The sequence below is a fragment of the Erithacus rubecula genome (assembly GCF_903797595.1).
Source record: "Erithacus rubecula genome assembly, chromosome: 9".
Classification (NCBI taxonomy): Eukaryota; Metazoa; Chordata; class Aves; order Passeriformes; family Muscicapidae; genus Erithacus; species Erithacus rubecula.
The window spans coordinates 19529932-19548797 of NC_136660.1; the positions used below are offsets into that span (position 1 = coordinate 19529932).

The 18866-nt window shown below is 38.5% G+C and overlaps 1 protein-coding gene across 2 annotated transcripts; it reads right to left on the minus strand.

The window, feature by feature from the left end:
* Nucleotides 1-6630: 6630 nt before the first annotated feature.
* On the minus strand, nucleotides 6631-18664 carry CEP55 (centrosomal protein 55). 2 transcript variants are annotated; one of them, XM_079313075.1, is made up of 9 exons: nucleotides 18089-18633; nucleotides 15978-16265; nucleotides 13700-13744; nucleotides 12802-12940; nucleotides 10622-10935; nucleotides 9546-9617; nucleotides 8779-8904; nucleotides 8509-8650; nucleotides 8119-8318 (listed from the first exon to the last, which is right to left on the minus strand). In XM_079313075.1, exons 1-9 carry the CDS (start codon nucleotides 18269-18271, stop codon nucleotides 8263-8265), a joined length of 1365 nt encoding a protein of 454 aa, XP_079169201.1. In that variant the 5' UTR covers nucleotides 18272-18633; the 3' UTR covers nucleotides 8119-8262. The 2 variants fall into 2 exon arrangements, with proteins under 2 accessions (XP_079169200.1, XP_079169201.1); XM_079313074.1 differs by lacking the exon at nucleotides 8509-8650 and having other exon boundaries at nucleotides 6631-8318; nucleotides 18089-18664.
* Nucleotides 18665-18866: the final 202 nt, after the last annotated feature.

Below are 18866 nucleotides of genomic sequence, written 5' to 3' on the forward strand. Positions count from 1 at the left end.
TAGCGGGGATTCCAGATTAGTGGGGATTCCAGAACCTCAGTCCTCTGAAGGGGCAATCTCCTAATGGGAGATGACAAGAGTCATCTTTCCTGGACTGCTTCCCACGTGTTTGCCTGTGCAGAATTTGCATTTATTTCAGTTAGCATGTTTTGTCCTGAACTACAAGTGATTCTAACTATCTGTGCTGTCTCATTGAACAAGGAGTTTGCAGGGCAGCCTAAGCAGGTGGAGGAATTGCTGACTCCTGCTGACTGATGACTGTATGAAATGTGGGTACAATTGCTGTTAAGTGGGATGGGCTATGAACTCAAATGATGATGATAAGAAAACTTGCAAGATTGTGACTTTTTAAAGCAAGCAACACAAGTGACTGGCAAGTGTCTGGATATAGATACTTTTTTCTAAATCATTTAATGGGAGAAAAAAATCTGCACCTATATTACAAATATTTCCTTAAATTTAATAGACATACTGATTTTTTATTAGTATTTATGATCAACACTTGGCATATCTAGTCACAATTTATGTTGGCTCTGCTATTAACTGATTCTTTAAAATTATTAGTGAATCTTGAAATATAGCAACACCTTCCAGTTGCCACAACCTCAAAGGTCTGGGACATTTCTCAAGCTGACAGACTAGCCCCAAAGTTCTGGCCAGCTGGCAGTAGCAGTGGTGTGGTCAGCTCTAAATAATGACAGGATTTGGGAAAGAGCTATTGTTAATAATCTGATTGTACCTGTGTGAAAACTTGTGAGGCATTAAAAGGATAGGGGAAGCAGAGGTGAGGCAGCTGGAAATGGTAGCACAGATAAATGAAAATGTTATTATTAATAAGATCTTTAGCCCCTTTGACATTAGTGGAAAATTAAATTAGAAACCGGTCCTGTCAATTCAGGGTAAAAGTAAACTTATTTGAAACAGAATAGGGGAAAGGAAACATGGAGTGAAACATCCAAAGCTGCATTATTGAAGAAATTAAGATACTTTTAGTCAGGGAGGAAAGGAACGCCAGAGGAGAAGAAGGTTTGAAAATGAGATGATGTGTGGAAGTGTCTGGGTAGATCTTTGATATTCTTTAGAAAGGATCAACTTTAGCTTTGGTCCTTAGGTATGAGTGGGAACCTTACTTGGAATAAGTCTGTTGTTTGCTCAGGTGAACCAAAGTAAAATGTTGCTTTTAGTATGCTGTTTGTGAATGAATTTCACATTGACCTGTGTACAAAATCCTGTGCCTGGGAACAGCAGAGGTGTGAAGAAACATGTTCTGTTTCCGTCAAGTTTGATGTAAGAAGTGGGAGCTCCTTGCAGGAGCAAAATTAGTCTGATTACTCATGGGTCTAATGGACCCATTATCTAAAAGAGTAACTTTCTTTTTCCTCCCATAAAGTACAAAAGTTGTATTTGCTGTTGGGTAGGTCTAATGATAGCAACCATCACAACATGAAGTGTGAGGAAGAGAGGAGTTGTAACCTCCATAATGCTACTCTGGCTTTACTGTAATAGGTGGATGCTGTGTGTGGTATGTGCACCACATGCTTATGACAAGGAAGTGATTAACAGAATGCCTGGAAACCTGGTATGATTGTTTAGCCTATATAATTTTTTTAACCTATGTTTGCTTCTATGCTCAGAGTCAAACATGGAGTCAGCTCATATTTCACTGCTCTAAGTTAAATGAAAGCTGCAGAGACCTCTGTGGAGCTCGTTTGCCTAACCTAGCAGGGAAAAATCGTGTTCCTTCTTTCATGTGTGTTTTCCTCATCCCTAATGAAAGCCCAAGGTTTGACCTTCTCTGTTTCAGATAAGGGCTGTGTTACCTGATACCATTAGTCAAGCTCTGCTTTTCAGATTGTTCCCCTGGCAACCATGATCTGTCGTGACAGATGGGGATTGATCAGCTTATTTATATCTTGAGCAATAAGAAATATTCCCAGAGAGAAGGACCACTTGGGTAGGTGACTCTGAGATGGGACTTCTTGTTCCATTTGGACATCATCTAGTAAAGGTTTTTGTCTTATTTACACATCTTCTTGCATATAGATTGTCTTTGGGTGTATTTTTGTGCACCTGTATCACACTGGGTAAATAGCACTGACTTCTGTAACAGATGTATTGCACATTTAATGTTTGCTAAGTGATGTAAATTCATTTCATTAGGAATGTTGTCTCTGTCTTCACAAGAGAGGTTGCAAGTTTGTAGATGACTCATGTGTCTGCACGAGAAGATTTTTATGGAAAGTTTCAATGAACATTAGCTTTCTATTTTCATTTTGCTCTTACATACCACGTTGCAGCTGTTCTGCTTCTAGATACTATGAATCCTGTGCTTAGAAGATACCATTGTAAGGTATGTTTAAAATATAAGTCTATTTTGATTTATTTTTGTTTTTAGGACATTTTCTAACTGCTCACCCATTTTATACTTCCGTATCAGTGTGCTGAAGCACTTACACCAATGTGTGAGGGACAATTTTAAACTTTTAGCACAAATATAAATGCATCTATTTGTTTACATATTGTAGCAAGCTCACACATTCCTGTGCCCAATTGAAAATAGCTAGATGCTTCACTTATCATGTCAAAAACTAATCCCTGTTTCTTCTGGGACAAGAGCAAGTCATTGTTTCTTCTGGGAAGTCTCATTTTGCTGTGGGCAGTACCCATCAGAAGCTGGCATGCTTCCTGGGCTAAGTGCCAGTGGTGCTGTAGCTTCAAGCTGTAGCAGCAGCATTACTGACCAAGGCGTCAGCCAAAATTAGAGCTGCCAATAATACTGTCAGATGTGCTTTCTAAGAAAAGCTGGGTCAGCTTTTAGTCCTCAAGACCACCAGAATTTTTGCCAGCATCAACATTGTGGCTTGCAGTAAGGAAGAGATTTCTCACTAAGTGCAAATTAAGAACATAATCTATGTAACATAGACTTCTCCTGGATGGTCACGTTTTCTGATTTGCTGAATGTTAACCAAGCTTCACCAGAGTGACTTGGCTCCACTTAATAAATGAGGCTATTTCTTTACAGTTTTAGAAACTGTAGTACACTTGCACATCTAGCCCACGGATTTAGGCAGTTTATCAGTGAATACAGGGTACCAGAGTGATTTGTTTGGGCATTGCAAGTTCTGGTTGACACTATTCCAAGGAACTGCGACCCTGAGTGAGGTTTTAAGAGAGTCAGATGTTAAACTGCCACTGGATCTTTACTTAACTTTCAGTTGTGCATAAAATTGCTTACACTCCTGCTAATGGGCTTTGATGCAGAGGCATAAAAAAAAAAAGCTGTGATGAACGTCTGAAAGGTTTGCAAACTAAATTTGTCACCAGCCTCTCATGCTCAGGAGATGTATTCAGACATTCTCTGAACACACTGGTCTGTACTGGGGTGTATGCTGGGCTGTACACTGTGCAGATGCCATTGTTTCCTCTCATCATCAAGAATCCAGTGATTAGAGAATGCTCTTATTTGTGAATTTTAAGGAGATTTGGCCCTTTCCCTGATGTCTCATCTTAGAAGAGTAACTTCCTGGGAGCAACAAGGGTTCTTCAGCTCCACATTGGGATAGCAGCTTTACTTTTAAAACCCACATATTTCTGAAGTAAGGTCTACCATCCCTGTCTGCTGCAAAAATTGTCTATATTGTCAGGCTTCTCCTTAGCTAGCTTTAAGCTAGTGCTGGAGAAACAGAAAAATCAATCTTGCAAAAGCAATGAAAGTTCAAATAAAACTTGAAATTTGGCTGTAAACCCTTCTGGCTTCCCTAATGTAATGCTAATCATGTTATTTCCCACACTGTTCATGGTTTTCATTATCAGTGGCCATTTGGGATGACTGATGTGACTTGGAGCTTCCCATAAAATGAGTCTGGAAAGCATGTATGTCTTAATTAGGCTGTAGAATTTTCTGTGTAGTTGCATGAGATAATACTGACCCTATCAAGCTTGTTACATGGATAAAACTATCACTGGCACAGTGTGCACATTCACCAGTTTTGAATAGATGAAAAAAATTAAACTTGGTTGCACTTCCATCGAGAAGCTGGCTGGATATCACCAAATAAGGTCCCAGGCTTCTTTCTTATGAGATATTTTGAAGCACCTTATCTTGGTCTATCTTTTTGGAACGATTAATTCAGTATAAAATACTGAAAGTTTTGGTTGGTCATAGAGACCACCAAATGAGTATCTGTCTCTGACTACTGGTGGGGAGCTCTGTTCCAGGTCAGAAGGGGGACTGGATGTGAGGGGGGGGTCTCACTTCATGGATGTATGTCCTGTTTGGAGTCTGCTTTTTTTTTGAGAGATGCATTTGACATTGGCAGTGTTAGAAGAGAATTCATATCTGTGACTCCTCTAGAGCAGTCATGTTTCTCACTGGCCAACTTGGCCAGCTCCCACTAAGGGCACCAGCTTTCTGAATCTTCTTCCTGGAACACCTTATGGAGAGGAGCATAAAATACCCCAAATTCCAAAGAACTGTTTCTTAAAACAATGTGGGAATGATGCACTCCCCAGTAATCAGGAATTAAGTGACACCAAGTTGTGCTTATGTAATTTATCTTGTTTTTCAGCAGGATAGCAATGCATGAGTGCAAATAGTGATTTGAAGCAATATTCTATGGTGTTCTGTGTCTGCTCAGACTAGATGTTCATACAGACATAGGAATAGCAGTAATTTTCCAGTTGAGAAACATGAGATTAAACTGTTTTAATGATTTCTGATGCAGTAGCTACTAATTCAGCATGTAGTCAAGTAACACTACATGCTAAAGAAGATGAAGAGTCAGCGCAGAACCCTTGTGGCTTTTTTATTTAAATCTTATTGTGTCTTCTTTTTCTTGCAAGTCTTTATGGGCCATTAAAAACAGGGCTTCAAGTCACTGTGAGAAATGAGTGGCTGATGTCCCTGAGCCAAGGCAGCCTCACCTGTCAGGAATGGTTTAGGTAGTTACATAAGTGTCCTCATAAATCTCCAGTGGTGGTCATTTTACAGCCTCTGTAAGCAATGTGCTTCACTGCTCATCTACTCCAACCACCAGAAAGCTTTTCCTTATCTGTTGCAATTTTGAACGTTACTCCTCTCATTTAGCATTGGAAGACTATTTTTCTTTCCTCTGTATGAAACTGGCATTTTTCATGTTTTTTTCTTGACTGGATAAGCCTGGTTCTTCTATGAATTTGATGAAAAATCTGAAAGACTTTATTCATATTAGTCTGAATAATTTTTGAAGTACAATACTCAAAATGAACATAGCCATGTGAAAGATGTTTTTTAAAATTGAGACTAAAAGCTATACAAGCAAGTGGAGTATCAGAAATCGATTCATGAGTCTAAGAAAAATAACAGAGCTATCTTTCAGTTTTTATTTCACAAGCAGCTTTCCTTATGGAAAAAAAAAGTGGAGTTTTAGCTATCTCTCCAGCCACCCAACATTGCATCAAAACCATTTAATTTGCTGTTTAAAAAGAACAGTGTGAAAGTTAGGATTTATAAATATACTACTATTGGTAAACCATTGGATTAGCTCTGAAGCCCCCCTGATCAACAACTTCAAGTAATGCAGTCTTTCTGGTAGGTTTAAATGCAATTACTTGAAAGGGATATAAAAGAAAAAGGCTCCTGAAATTGCAAACCCAAAGTGCTTGAAATAATGAAAACTTTGCTGTTGCTTCTTGCCTTACAAAGAACTATGCCTTCAGCTAATTAATTCTTATCAGTAAGGCAAGAACATGAGGCACAAACTTTTCCACATATAGCTAAAGAGAAGAGCAGCAGATCTCCTTCATTAACTTTCAGAAAAAAAAAATAATTCTGAGATTTGTTAGCTTCTAAGGACTGGGAAAAAAGCAGTGATATGATCTCCATACTGTATGGAATTTTATAGTTGGTTTTAATTACATGTAAGTGATGATAGTATTTATGGGTCTGCTTTCAAAGTAAGTGCTATATTTTGGAATTCTGCAACATATACCACACTAATGACCTGTAAAAATTTATCAGCAAGGTTTTTTTTTCTGCTTAGATGTAATATTTATCAGGTAGGACAAAATCTATTGTTTAGGTTCAGAAAAAATGGAATGAGCAAAACTTTTTTAATATTATCACATTATGAACTTTCCAAGTCTCGTTCTACAGTACCAGTTTCTAATGTGGAGGTGTTTTATGCTAATATAAGAAAGCCTCAGAACTACTCAAGAGTGCTGACCTGTAGTAGGCAAACCTATTTCATTTATAATACATAAAAGATCAGGATTTCCTTTTACAGAAACTATACTGAGTATGCAGCTGGGAATAGAATACTAGCTGATTAAGGTGGTGTTAAAAGACAGACTTAAACTTTCAAAAGTAGTTTAATTAGAGATTAAAATTATTAGGCTGCAATGAAAAGCATAGTTATTATCCTGAGCTGTAAGATTTTAAAAAATATATGAAATCAAGACAATTTCCCTCATGGCAAAACCTTGAAATTCTGAAGCACAATTTCTGTTTTACTCATTAGTTTATCATATTTTTAGTCAGAAAACCTATTGTAGCAATTGAGCAAATCGTCAAATACAAAGGTTACCCTGAGATATATTCAGTGAAATTGAAAAGTGGATAGAGTGGCAAATACAATAAATCTAGCAGAGATATTTCAGATACAAAGATAATACCTTTTAATATTTTCTGTCCTATGAACACTGGATTTAATTGAAAATAACATCTCTTAATACTATCAGTTATTTTCAGTAACTTGGAAAACATCTTCATATTTAAGAATAAGATTTAACTATAAAAATAAGATTCAACCATCAGGGATTAAGGTGAACATTATGGGGTAAATGCACAAAGCATGTGGCAGCAAAGCACGATGGAGAAAGTTGGCACCAGCTAGCAATCAGAATCAGCAGGCCAGAGAAAGATACACCTTGAGTGTCCTTAGCAAACCACAAACTTGTAAAATGAGCAAATTTATTCCTAACTAGTGTATCTTTGTAAAATTTCCTCATTTTAACAATGTCCATGGAAGTAACTTCTTGTTGGGACTTCACCACATATGCAAGGAACAAAATACTCAGAACATATTCAAGTTTACAGTGGGTGCTAGAGAAAAGTAACACTACAATTACAAATCCATTAGGGATTTTTTTTGCCAGTTTCTAATTTGTTGCCAGACTTTGTCATTAACTTTGGTATTAATACATTCTTTTGTATTAATACCAAAATACAGTGACACTTCAAATCCACTAGAGTGATTTGTTAAAACTGCACTTTGAGATATTTGTCAAATCTAGGGTTGAGTAACTGACATTTCCCAACTTAAACCTCTAAAATAAAGAAGCAAAACAAGTTTAATTCAGCATAATTCTATATCCAAATTTCAAAAATGGCCTCTGACATTGTCTGAAATATAAACTTTCTTTGGCACCAAGGAAGTTTATGTTTGCTTGGTTTTTCTGAGATTAAACCTTGGTCAGCATTTTAGTTACCCCTGATGGTGGTTCAGGATATCAACTACTTAAGATTGATGTTTTGAACATCAGTCTTAAGCAGCAAAGATCTAACATGGCCCTCCTGAGTTTTTATCTATCAAGATGTTGATGTATTCCACATACATATGATATATAAGACATGTATGTATATACTATACACACTACACGTATATACACACACCATGTATAAATAGATATTTATATATAGTGCACCTATGAGGGCCAAAAATATTTTGCAGCTATTCTTGTCAGTTAAAGTAAAGCACAATCATCAGTATTCAACAACCAAGAACTGGGTATGCCAAAACTAAAATATAGTCTGACACAGTAATTGTGCTTTTACTATCCTTACATTTAATAGTGCAAAAAGAAAAAAAAAAAAAAGTCAGTAGTTTACTATTTAAAATATTCCTAATTCTAAAAATATTTGTGTTTGCAGCTAGAAAATGCAATAGCTGTTTTGCAAAAACATGAGGTAAAATACTGAGGCCAACTGATAATGTTAACACTCTTTTTGTGGAACTGAATTATAAAACCAGCAGTAGTTTATACAACTGAAAGAAAAAAGTTTTAAAAGAAAGGCCTTTTGCCAAGCATATTGGCTGCATATATGAAGCAAAGATAGTAAGTCCATTTGGAGCTCAAGCTGTACAGAAGTCAATGTGTGCTAGTAATTCTCTATGCCGGCTCGTTGGATATGACACTTTACACTTGGGACACTCGAGAAAACTTTCATCAAGGCAGCTGGAGTGTTTCAGGGGAGAACTTCTGTCATATGTGGTCAGCTTCTTGTCAAATACAGCTTGCAAATCTTCTTGTGATTCCATATGTCCAGGTTCTCGGAGTTTCTGGAAAAGGAGGAGCTTGACTGTAAGACTGGGGCATGCATGCACTGATTAAATACTGTAGGAAAATATATAAAGGCTTGATGGCACACAAGCCTTGGGTGTGTTACAGCACGAAGGACTGTGCCCTGTTCACCAGCAACAACTCTGAGTGGAAGCACATTGCAGCTTTGTCATGGTACAACAGACAAACCTGAGTCACACACTGTGATACAAAATACAGAGTGCTCCCTGCTCAGCACCCTGACTGCTCTGGAGCTCCTGCTGCAGTGCCTCTGCTCCGTGCTTGCTGCAGAGAAAAGCACTGCCTGCCTGCCTGGCACAGGGCTCTGCACCTTGGGGAAACAGACATAAAGGATGTAGGGACACTTACTCAGTGCTTGAAATAAGATCCCAAAGCAAGAAGATGCGTGTTTATGCAAAATGCTTGACTAAATTCACCTGCAAGTCATTCAGTACATACCAGAGGTTCCAGGCGAGTTATCTTCTCTTTGGCCTTGCGCAGCTCCTTGAGAACATGGTCTAACTCATGCTTCAAGTTCTGGCGATCAAGCTTCCCATTCTCCAAGTCTGTGGTGCATATCTGGATCTGGCAGCCCGACAAAGTGAAAAATTCAAGTCAAAGTTAGTACAAATTGGGAGGAATGTTTCCTGCTTACACATTTGAAGTCAGATTTGCTCTGCAATAATATCTTAAAATGAGATTAAAAGGAAAATTTAAATGAAAAATTCAAAATTGCTATTGCTTTCATTACAGTGAAATTCACACATGCCCAGTTATTATATTTCCCTTAGCAGAGGTGCAGTTTAAAGTTATTTTGGTTGGAGGGTGTTTAAATTTCAAATAACGAAAACAGAAAATACGGCAATGCAATTATTTCTATAATTATATCAAAAATATAATACAAAACATTAATTAGATTATTAGCTTTAGGACGTTTCCTGTAACACCCTTATCTGAGGCTTTACCTGTTTAACAGGTGATTCTGGAAAAAATAGCATCAGCTTTGATCATACCCTCTTATCAGTACAAGGTTACAGATTTTCTCCTGATGCATCCTGATACGTGTCAAAATTTTTGAAAGCATCAAGAGATTATGCACAGTTAAATATTCATGCCTAGCATTACTTTATTTAATATACAAATCATTCTTAAATGTGAAGTTAGTCTAGAAAGACTTTGTGCCTAACACAGATTAAATATCAGCACTTTAGCACATAATTGTGTACCTGTTGTTCCAACAAAGTTATTCTTGTGTGTTCTGCCTCCTGTCTGAGCAATGATTTACGGAGAAGTTGCACCTGCAAGGCAGATAAACACTTGTAATGAACAACTTACATATACAATAGTTCATAAGTTAAAAATAATTCATTTATAACAGGATTGAAAGCAAACTCTTACATTCCAGTGCCAACAGAAAATGTATGCCTGTTGTGGAAGAACCAAACTCAATTCAAATCAGTACTTCCCCAAGGAAAACCCTAGTGAAAAATTATTATTGCACCAAGAAGAGGGAATGCAGGATGATGTTATTGTTAAAAAAACAAAACCTGAAGCCTCCTAGGTGATTGCCAGGATGCTGACAAAAATATACTCACAAAACCTATCTTTGCACTAACATGACGATGTTAATAAAAACAAACAATGTGGGTTTTTTTTAATATAAGAGAACAAGTTTAAGGGTCAGAAAGTGCTGTATTACAATCATAAAGTAAATGCATACATTAAAATATTCTCTGCTTTCAGCATGTGTCAACTTTTATGATAATGCTGTTCAGCTGCAAAAAATAAAATCAAATTTTTAAAAAAAAATATATATATATAAAATAAAACATCTTTTAATCATTTTTAACCAGTGAGAACCTGCCTGTATTTAGAGAGCTTAACTGTTCTGGTTTAGGCCTACTTTGGTGTCTAGTAAATTTTATTCTCTTATTTCAAATATCAGTTGTATTTTAGCTGTATTTTGTGACAGCAAATATTAGTGGTATTCCATAGTTAGGAAAATATGATAAAATTAATTTTTAGCTTCTTCTTCTCATTTACTATTAGTCTCAAGGATGAACTATATTAGAATCAATTCAATATTTTCTCCCTTCTCTTTTGTGTCCCTTAGGACCGGTGAAATAAATAAGCAAAGAAGTTTCTTGTTCAAACAATTCAGTTTTAACCAGAAGGACATGAGTCTACATCTATGTGAAGAACAATTAGCAGAGAGAGGGATGGTCCATTCTGGTTAACTATGAATTTTCATCTTTCTTGATTCTTTGCTAATGATCTCAAACCTCCAAATCCATCCACTTACCTGACATAAAAGATCTTCAGATTTTTCTTTTTCTTCTCTGAGCTGTTCTTTGATAGCTTCATTTTCTTGTTTGAGTCTTTGTGCTTTCTCTTTCATTTTATTTTCATTTTCTTGAGTCTTCATTTCAGCAACCCGTTGTGACTGCAATAAGGCACTTAAAGTCATCATTTCCCCTTGTGTTTCTTCGTATGTCTTTTTAAGTTCATCCAGTTCAGATCTCAGCTGGGTTATAGTGCGTCTTTCAGCCTTAGGATCACTCTTAGCAGTGAGTAACAGCTGGTCATAGTATTCCTGCTTTTCCTCTTGTAGATGACCTGAATGAGTGAAAAATAATCAAGTTAGTAATGTGATAAAAAGACCTGCTTAAAAATCAGAGCACTACATCTTTAACAGCATTTTAAGGCTTATTAATAGAAATTGACATAGTAGCCTATTGCACAGCTCAGATAAGAACTAAACTTTGGTTGAAACAGCTTTCAGTATTTATAATACATGAAGTCTCATTATGAATATGCTTACTGGAAAACACAGTTCTTCTAAGGCCTCATGCATTATACTTATGGGAATCTGACCCAAATACACTGGATTCCTACTTCCACTTTTAGGCTCTTCAGATTCTACTTCAACCTCGTTGACCAAAGCCAGACCTTCTGTTTTTTGCAGACCATCTTTTCCAAATAGTATGCCATAATTTACTTCTAAATAGCAAATAGAAAGGACTAGAATAGTTGCTTTGATTAAAAATGCTTGCTTCTTGGGTAGCAATTATTACTTAAACCAGGGCTAGAAAATTTCTGCTTGTTGAACCAAGGAGAGCTTAATAAGGAGGAAAAAAATTAAATGCCAGACTGCGAAAATTCAGGAGCAATACAAAATACATCTAGAAGCAGAAGGAGGGATGCAGAATATCATGGGCTTTGCTGACTTTTGGCACTGTAAGTTTTGTGACTGATACTTTTCCTATTGAAGACTTACCCTAATTTTTTAAGGTGCAATTTACTAGGGAGAATTTCCTGCTTGCTGCTGTCCCTTCTCTCAGCTGTGAACTAAGCCCTACCTTTTCATTAGCAATACTCCTTTATAGGGCAGTGATGTCCTCAGAGATAGGCTAAGTTTTTCCTTGGAAAAAGTTTTCATATATACTTTCAACTTGTTTCATAGGTTCTTAGAAACTTGAATTTCTGCTACTGCCTAGCTGCTTGAAGAGAGGTGTAATTTCTTACACCTTGATTTCAAATCTCCTGGCTGCTCTTGTGGCAAAGCTTTGACTGCAGTAACTCTGGGGTACATTTCCTGGTGAGCCGTGTCTGCCTCCCTCTAAAAATACTGTTCATAGATTTCTGAACAGCACCAAAATAAGATTATTATGAGATTTCACTGTTTTCCAGAAAGATTCAAACAGCAATACAGAAACCAAGCCACTGCCCATGAATTACTAATGGCAAGTCTGTGTGTATGCTCTTACTCCACACAATGCCAGTTCTGTTTAGTTAATTTACCTTACAGGTCTGTTGCAGCATGAATGAAAATAATAATTTGGTAATAAGAAAAGCAAGTCAATGCCTTCTAGTTCTTCTGCTCAATATGATTTTAATTTTATTAATACTTGAGAGGGAGTGCCTTATTGAGGAACTGCATAGCAAGGAAGTGAGCTGGAGGTGGCCAGATCCTTATTGTGAAACACTGCTTTGGAGAGATGCCAAAACCTATCACAGGCTTTCTTGCCCTGTAACAACTGTTCAGGTGAGTAAAGAACATGGCAATCTTGAGTCATTTTTATAATATTTATTTTGAAAAAAGTAAATTAAAAAAAATCTGATCCACACCTAGCTAATAAATCCTTAATGCTTCCATTATGTTGACTGAAAGTGTACTTTGAAGGATGGGAGATGTACATCTATTTGCCTCAACACTTTCCACAAACAGAGAGGTTGCTAATAGAGTGTCAAGGCTGTTAAAAAACATCTTTGAAGTGGATAACAACAGGAAGTTCTGTTGGTCAAGTAACATAGCTAGATAACAGGAAGCAGAGAAATATTATTTAACTAAGTTTTACCATTAAGCAGACAGTGTTAGAACAAAGCCTTGATTTTAAGTGTGCTATAATTCATTTTCAGAACATTTATGCTACAGATAATTATGGTTTGGGTCACTTGTGGGGGTAAAAATAAAATTGATACCTTCTGAATTTGATTTAGATTCTTGCTGGCTAACTATTTCTGCCTTCTGTTCAAGTTCAAAGATCCTTCCAAGCAATCCCCTGACATATGCTTCCCGTTGCTGGTCATACAGTAGCCACTGCTGGTTCTTCTCAAGAGCCTTCACAAAAAGAAACAGAAGAACAACAAAAAAGTCTCTGGTAATTAATCAGCTTTTAAAATTATTTGTCTTGTGTCTTCAAAATATTAGAAGTTATTTATTAGGCAGTTTAAAGATAAGCTACTTAAATCTGCTGCAAATTGTTATAATCTGTACAATAAAAAAATAAATCCATCTTCATTTAGTTCAGGATGCTGAGCATTAGTTAAAACTGCAGCAATGGGAAAATTACTTAAAGAACAAAGGCTTTCATGAGTCATGCCTAGATTATGAAGAATTAACTTTTCAATCTCAAAAGTAAAATAAAATACAAAATAATAGACTTTGAAAATGGAATAAAATAAAACTGCATAACTGCAATTTAGTTTGTAAGAACAGGGGCATGGATGTTTTTAGCTGCTTGGCTCATTGGCTTATTCAGCTTGGAAGGGAGCTCAGGAGGTTTCTCATCCAAGCTCATGCTATCCCAGGCAGTGAGAGGTTTCTAGAGGCTCCTGATTTGTCAGCAATCACTTTGTTTTGATGTTCCAAACAAGCTTTCTCAAAGGTGATAGAAATACTATTTTTTTTCTCTTGCGAGTTCTTGGGTTTTTCAATTTAAACTATTGCCTTTTCACAAAAATAATTGTAGGGATTCTATTTTAGAGAGAAACATACCCTCTGACGTCCCATACTACCCAAAAATGTACATAATGATAATTTACATTCTTCTGAGTCTCAATACAGATGGTATGTGCTTGAAAGTTACAGGAAACTTACATCTTTCAATTGTCTCTCAATTTCAGTGCTGTCTGTTGCAGCTTCCTATGGACAAAGAGCAACTTGTTAGTGTTGTTGAAAATAGATGGCTGAAACAGCAAAGCTGTACAACTATTTATCTCACATAAATAGCATAAGAATATTTTAAAAACTAAAATAGATGCATTTAAAAATTACAACCTACATGTCTTTTGTGTTTAAAGATCTTTATAGTTGGTTTATAGTGGGTTTTATAGTGGATTTTTTTGAAGGATCTCAGTTATGTAGAAAGCCATTTCATATATTTAAAATAGACTCTTCTGCTAAATATGGGACTTGGAATTTATTCCATAAGTCTGCAACTCATATTAAAACATTTCCTAAGGAAACCATAATGTATTTGCTGAACTGCTGTCTTGGAAGTCCTGAAGGGTGTTCCACAAAGAGCTATTCAAAAATGAAGATATTTAAGGGCATTATTTAAGGAGAGGTAAATGTTTCTTCTATTTTTGTATCCTCATACACTTGACAATGGCCTAGACATACACGAGTTGCTGGGAAAGCCAGAGACCTTGATGCCTCCCTGGGATAACAGAAAGACTGTAAACATATGGGAAGTTGTGCAGGCCTGTCTGGAAGCATAAAGACAAACTGCCTGATTTTCTGAGACCTGATTCCCAGTACAGTGAGTATGACTTATGTACACATATGAATAGGAGTTCTTGAGACTCATTTTAAACTGCAGAGTAGTTACAGAATCATATTTCTTCAATTCTGACATGTATGTTCTCTGCACGATACAAAGTGGTTATGGAATTGTGTAGGTGTAAGCCAGAGGGAGCTTCAATGAGAAAAAAAAAGTGCAGATTGCTACCCAGATCCAAACTACATTTTTTCCAACATTTTTCTATGGCTCTTGGAATATTATTTACAACAGAATTTATGGCTGAAAAATACAGAACTTGGAATGCAATTATTAAACTTAAACACTTCCTGATAAAAATAGGATTCAGAGACACTGAACTGCCTCAGTAAAAACTTTCCCAAAATTGTGTCATGAAACTGTTGTTTCCATTTCAGAGCTCCTATGCCATCTAGCAGTTTCAAGCAGCATTGCTAGGTTTGTTTTCAAGTTCTCCAAGACATCCAGTCAAAACATCATTGTTCTCAGTTGATAAATCAGTTAAAATTTAAAAGAAAACTATGGTTTTAAAGTAATACATATTCTGGTGGTTTATTGACAAAAATATCATGAAAATCTGTTGACTTAATATAATAATTTAAACACCTCTAATGAAATTCAAGGTGTCTTAAAATTTAAAATAAATACCTTGCATTTAAAGTGGCATTTTTTCAAGAAACTGCATTATTAGAAGTACTGTGTATACATGTATTATCATTTAAAAGTAGCAGATGAAGATATTCTGCTATGTATTTGACTATAGCAGAATTTCTAGAAATTGCTGAATTCCCATGTGGCATGCAGGGAACCAGCACCATCTGCAGGTGAAAAGCTGGAAAAGAAAGACTTACAGCCACCTATTTTTTGGGCACCTGTGCCTAAACAACTTCCTTGTGCTCCCCCCCGTAGAGATACTACTGATTTTCCAGGGAACATTAGAACGGAGCATGGGGAGAAAAACAACTATAGAACCCTTAATGGACTAGAAAACACTGCCAAGGATAGGCACCACACCTAATGACCATTTATATGACCTCTCATATGAGAGGAGAAAATCATTATCCAGTTCTATCCTGTGCCACATTGAAGATTTTACCATGTGTGATTACATAGAAAGCAAAGACAGTTATTTTTAACAACTGAGATACAAATGAGGATTCATAAGAGCAGAGAGAAGAAAGATATTCTCATGACTGAAGCTAAATAAGATGAGAAGCTTAGTTTGTCTTTATTAGTGCCTCACATCTTTTATCACTGCTGCCTTCTCACTTGGTCTAATCACTGAGCACACAAGTCTGAGAAGGGCACAGTGCCTGCCTGAGCAACAATGGATCATCCCATGTAGTATCACAAGTCACACTACCTGTGTATGAACTTGAACAAGGCACCTTGCAAAACAGCAGGAGAGAATTCCCTCCCTAGATGTGTTGCCTGAAGTGTGCTCTCTGACTGTTCCTCATTTAGAGTTCAATCTGGATACCATCTCACTTCATACAATATTTCAGCATGCAACACAGCTTGTCAGAAAATTTAAAAAACATCCTGTTTTATAACAGGTATTGGTGCTTAGTGGGCACAAATTCCAATTTGCAATTGCAGTATTTCTTCAGTGCTTACCTGGGATGCCTGAGAAGAACTACTGGCTTTGTTCTCAAGATCAGAGCATTTTTCCGTGACTGCAGATAAATTACATTTTAACCGGTTAATTTCTTCTGACAGAGAACAAAGTAACCGCTCTCTCCTTTCTGCTTCCTTTACTTTTTCCTCTAGTTGATTTTGTAGTAAGGAGACTTCACTATTCTTGGTTTTGGACCTAAGTTTGTCTTTCAGGTTTTGGATTTCTCTGTCCTTCTCTCCAAGAAGATGGTTGTATTTTTCTTTTTCTTTCTCAAGGGAAAGTATTTTCTGAATGAAACAGAATAAAAAATAGTGTTAGTCTATGCATCAAATGCATTAGCAAGTTTACAGTAGTTTGAGATGATCTGAGCAGCAGGGTCTAGTGGAAGGTATCCCTGCCCATGGCAGAGGGGTTAGAACTAGGTGATCTTTAAGGTCTCTTCCTACCCAACTCATTCTATGACCTTATGATTCTATGATGCTAACTTTCAAAGTTCTCTCTTAGCCTTTAATTAACTGAGAAAATGACTTTTAACTCAAAGCAGACAATAGTGGAGTGATCATCTGAAATATTTCAAGTGATAGTAAAACCTGTCTGAAATAGATGAGACAAGGAGAGAATGCAAAGAACCAAGTTTCACAGGATTGGTAGGTACTCAGTTTTGCATATGAATAAAGATCACTACAGTATATGAGCCTTAAAACAAAAGCAGTACAAGAACTCCAAAACACTTCCAGCATAGAGGTTGGTGCTACATTTATTAGTATATTTCTTAGCATATTTGGTAGCTTCTGGGAAGTGGCAGAGCCTTCTTGCAAACTACAGGACAGCGAGTTACAAAAGAGTTATAATAAAGCATTCAGGAGAAGGATCCTGTTTTCCATATTATCTGGCCCTGTAGTTTCAAAATTGCTTTAGTAGCTGTTTTCAACATGCACTCTTTTTCCAGTAGGCCTCCAGCACAGGTAATCATTACACAGAATTAGTGCTGCATTTAAGATGCCAATGGGGCTCTGTATGAACTTCAGATGTGATAGCATTTAATTCTGCTGAGAAAGGCTGATGTTGAAATCCTGCATGTTGATATCAGGTCATTAGAAACTGAAAGAAAGTGAATTGGAATAAGCCTCATTTAGGAAGTGGATGAACACCACTGCTCACTAAAATTAAAATAGTGACACCAACGAGTATCTGGTATATCAAACATGACGGTGATTTTCCACCTGTTCTTCCTAGCTCATAGGAAACCAGTATTAAGTAACCAATACCAGCAAACACCAACAGACTCAGCAAATACACTAAGGAATTTAGCCAAAACTGTGCATGAGCTGCCTAACCATAGCTCATCCTTGGCTTAGGACTTCTCAACTGATGTGGCACAGACACATGACAAGCCCTTTTGTTAAAAAAAGGTGGCCTAGAAATATTAATATGCCTAGTCTACATCAGTTGTACCCTTTTCTGGAGTCTATTTAAAGTTTCCCCATCCTTCTGGGAAGCCTGACAGCCTGTGACAAGGTCACCCACTAAGTTTTGAACTTCCCTCTCTGCAACTACAGGTTTACCTCGAGTGGAACAGCCATACAGACATTCATATTCTTCAATACCTTGCAGTGTCTTAGTTTCTGCTCTTTAGCTGCAGTGGAGGAATAACGAAGCAACATGATTACAGTTTCATTTACCTATAGCTGAGGGGGAGCTTGACCATTCAATTCAAACAAACTCTGCACTTTTTGGCATGGTCCTATCAATGTTAAGATTGATTATGTTTGCAAACACAAAGTTCTTTGCAGGAAGTGCTTAAAATACTTCTCTGAGGCATGCTGTATTGGACACGCGAGGACAGGTCTGAATGGACTAACTGGCACCTCTGGCCTCAAGTCTTCGTATTTACCGGCCTTGTCAGATGAGCGTGATTTTATTAGCTCAGCTGTTATAAAAATATCCGAGAATGAAAGTGTGAAACTAAAAGTTTGTCTAAACTGTCTAACACTACTAAACAAGTCGTGACATCAAAACTTTTAGAGGAAAGGTGGGGCTCCTGCTGCCGAGGCCGAGTGCCGTATCCGTGGGACGCGGCCCGCGCTGGCTCGGGGGGAGCCCGGCTCACCTGGAGGAGCCCGCTCCTCTCCGGGTCCGTCACTTTGCCTTTGCCTGCGGCCACTTCCTCCATGGATTTCCGCGGGGCAGCGCTCTCCTGCTTCCCCTTCTCGAGCCCACTGTCAGCTCTGCAGTTGCCCGGCTTTAGGCCCCCCTTGCCAATAATTCGACCTATGGCGGTCTTGGCGTTCATCTTTAAGCGCCTGTACAAACCAAACGAGGCGATAAGGAACAGCGATCCCTTCTAGCGGGCAGGACGGGGCTTCCGACAGCTGGAGTCGAGCGCAGGCTGCGCGGGCCTTCCCGGATCCCGCGGGGCTCAGAGGGGCCGGAGGACCGCGAGTCACGGTGCGGGACACAGCCCGGAGCGGAGACACGGCCCGGAGCGGGACACGGCCCGGTGCGGAACACGGCCCGGAGCGGAACACGGCCCAGAGCGGGGACACGGCCCGGTGCGGGACACGGCCCGGTGCGGAACACGGCCCGGAGCGGAACACGGCCCGGAGCGGGACACGGCCCGGAGCGGGACACGGCCCGGCGGCGGCTCCGTCCGGCCCCGGCCCGCGCCGCTTCCGGGAGTTTGAATGCCGCGGCTCCGCACCGTCACTTCCGGGGTTTCCGGAAGGTCCCCGCGGGGCGGTGGCGGCAGGGGCGGTGTCCCCTCGTGTCGCCGCCCCTCGTGTCGCCGCCCGCCCGGTGCGGTCCGTGCCCGGGGATCCCGGCCGTGTGCGAGCGGCGGCGCCGGGCCGGCAGCGGGTGCGGGAGGGCGGAGCGGTGCGCCCCGGCTC

Coding starts and splice junctions, on each gene's coding strand:
- CEP55 (XM_079313074.1), bottom strand. CDS start 18,271: ATGAACGCCAAGACCGCCATAGGTCGAATTATTGGCAAGGGGGGCCTA. Junction 16,266..18,088: donor AGAGGAGCGGGCTCCTCCAG/GTGAGCCGGGCT, acceptor TGTTTCATTCAG/AAAATACTTTCCCTTGAGAA. Junction 8,905..9,545: donor TAACTTTGTTGGAACAACAG/GTACACAATTAT, acceptor TCGGGCTGCCAG/ATCCAGATATGCACCACAGA.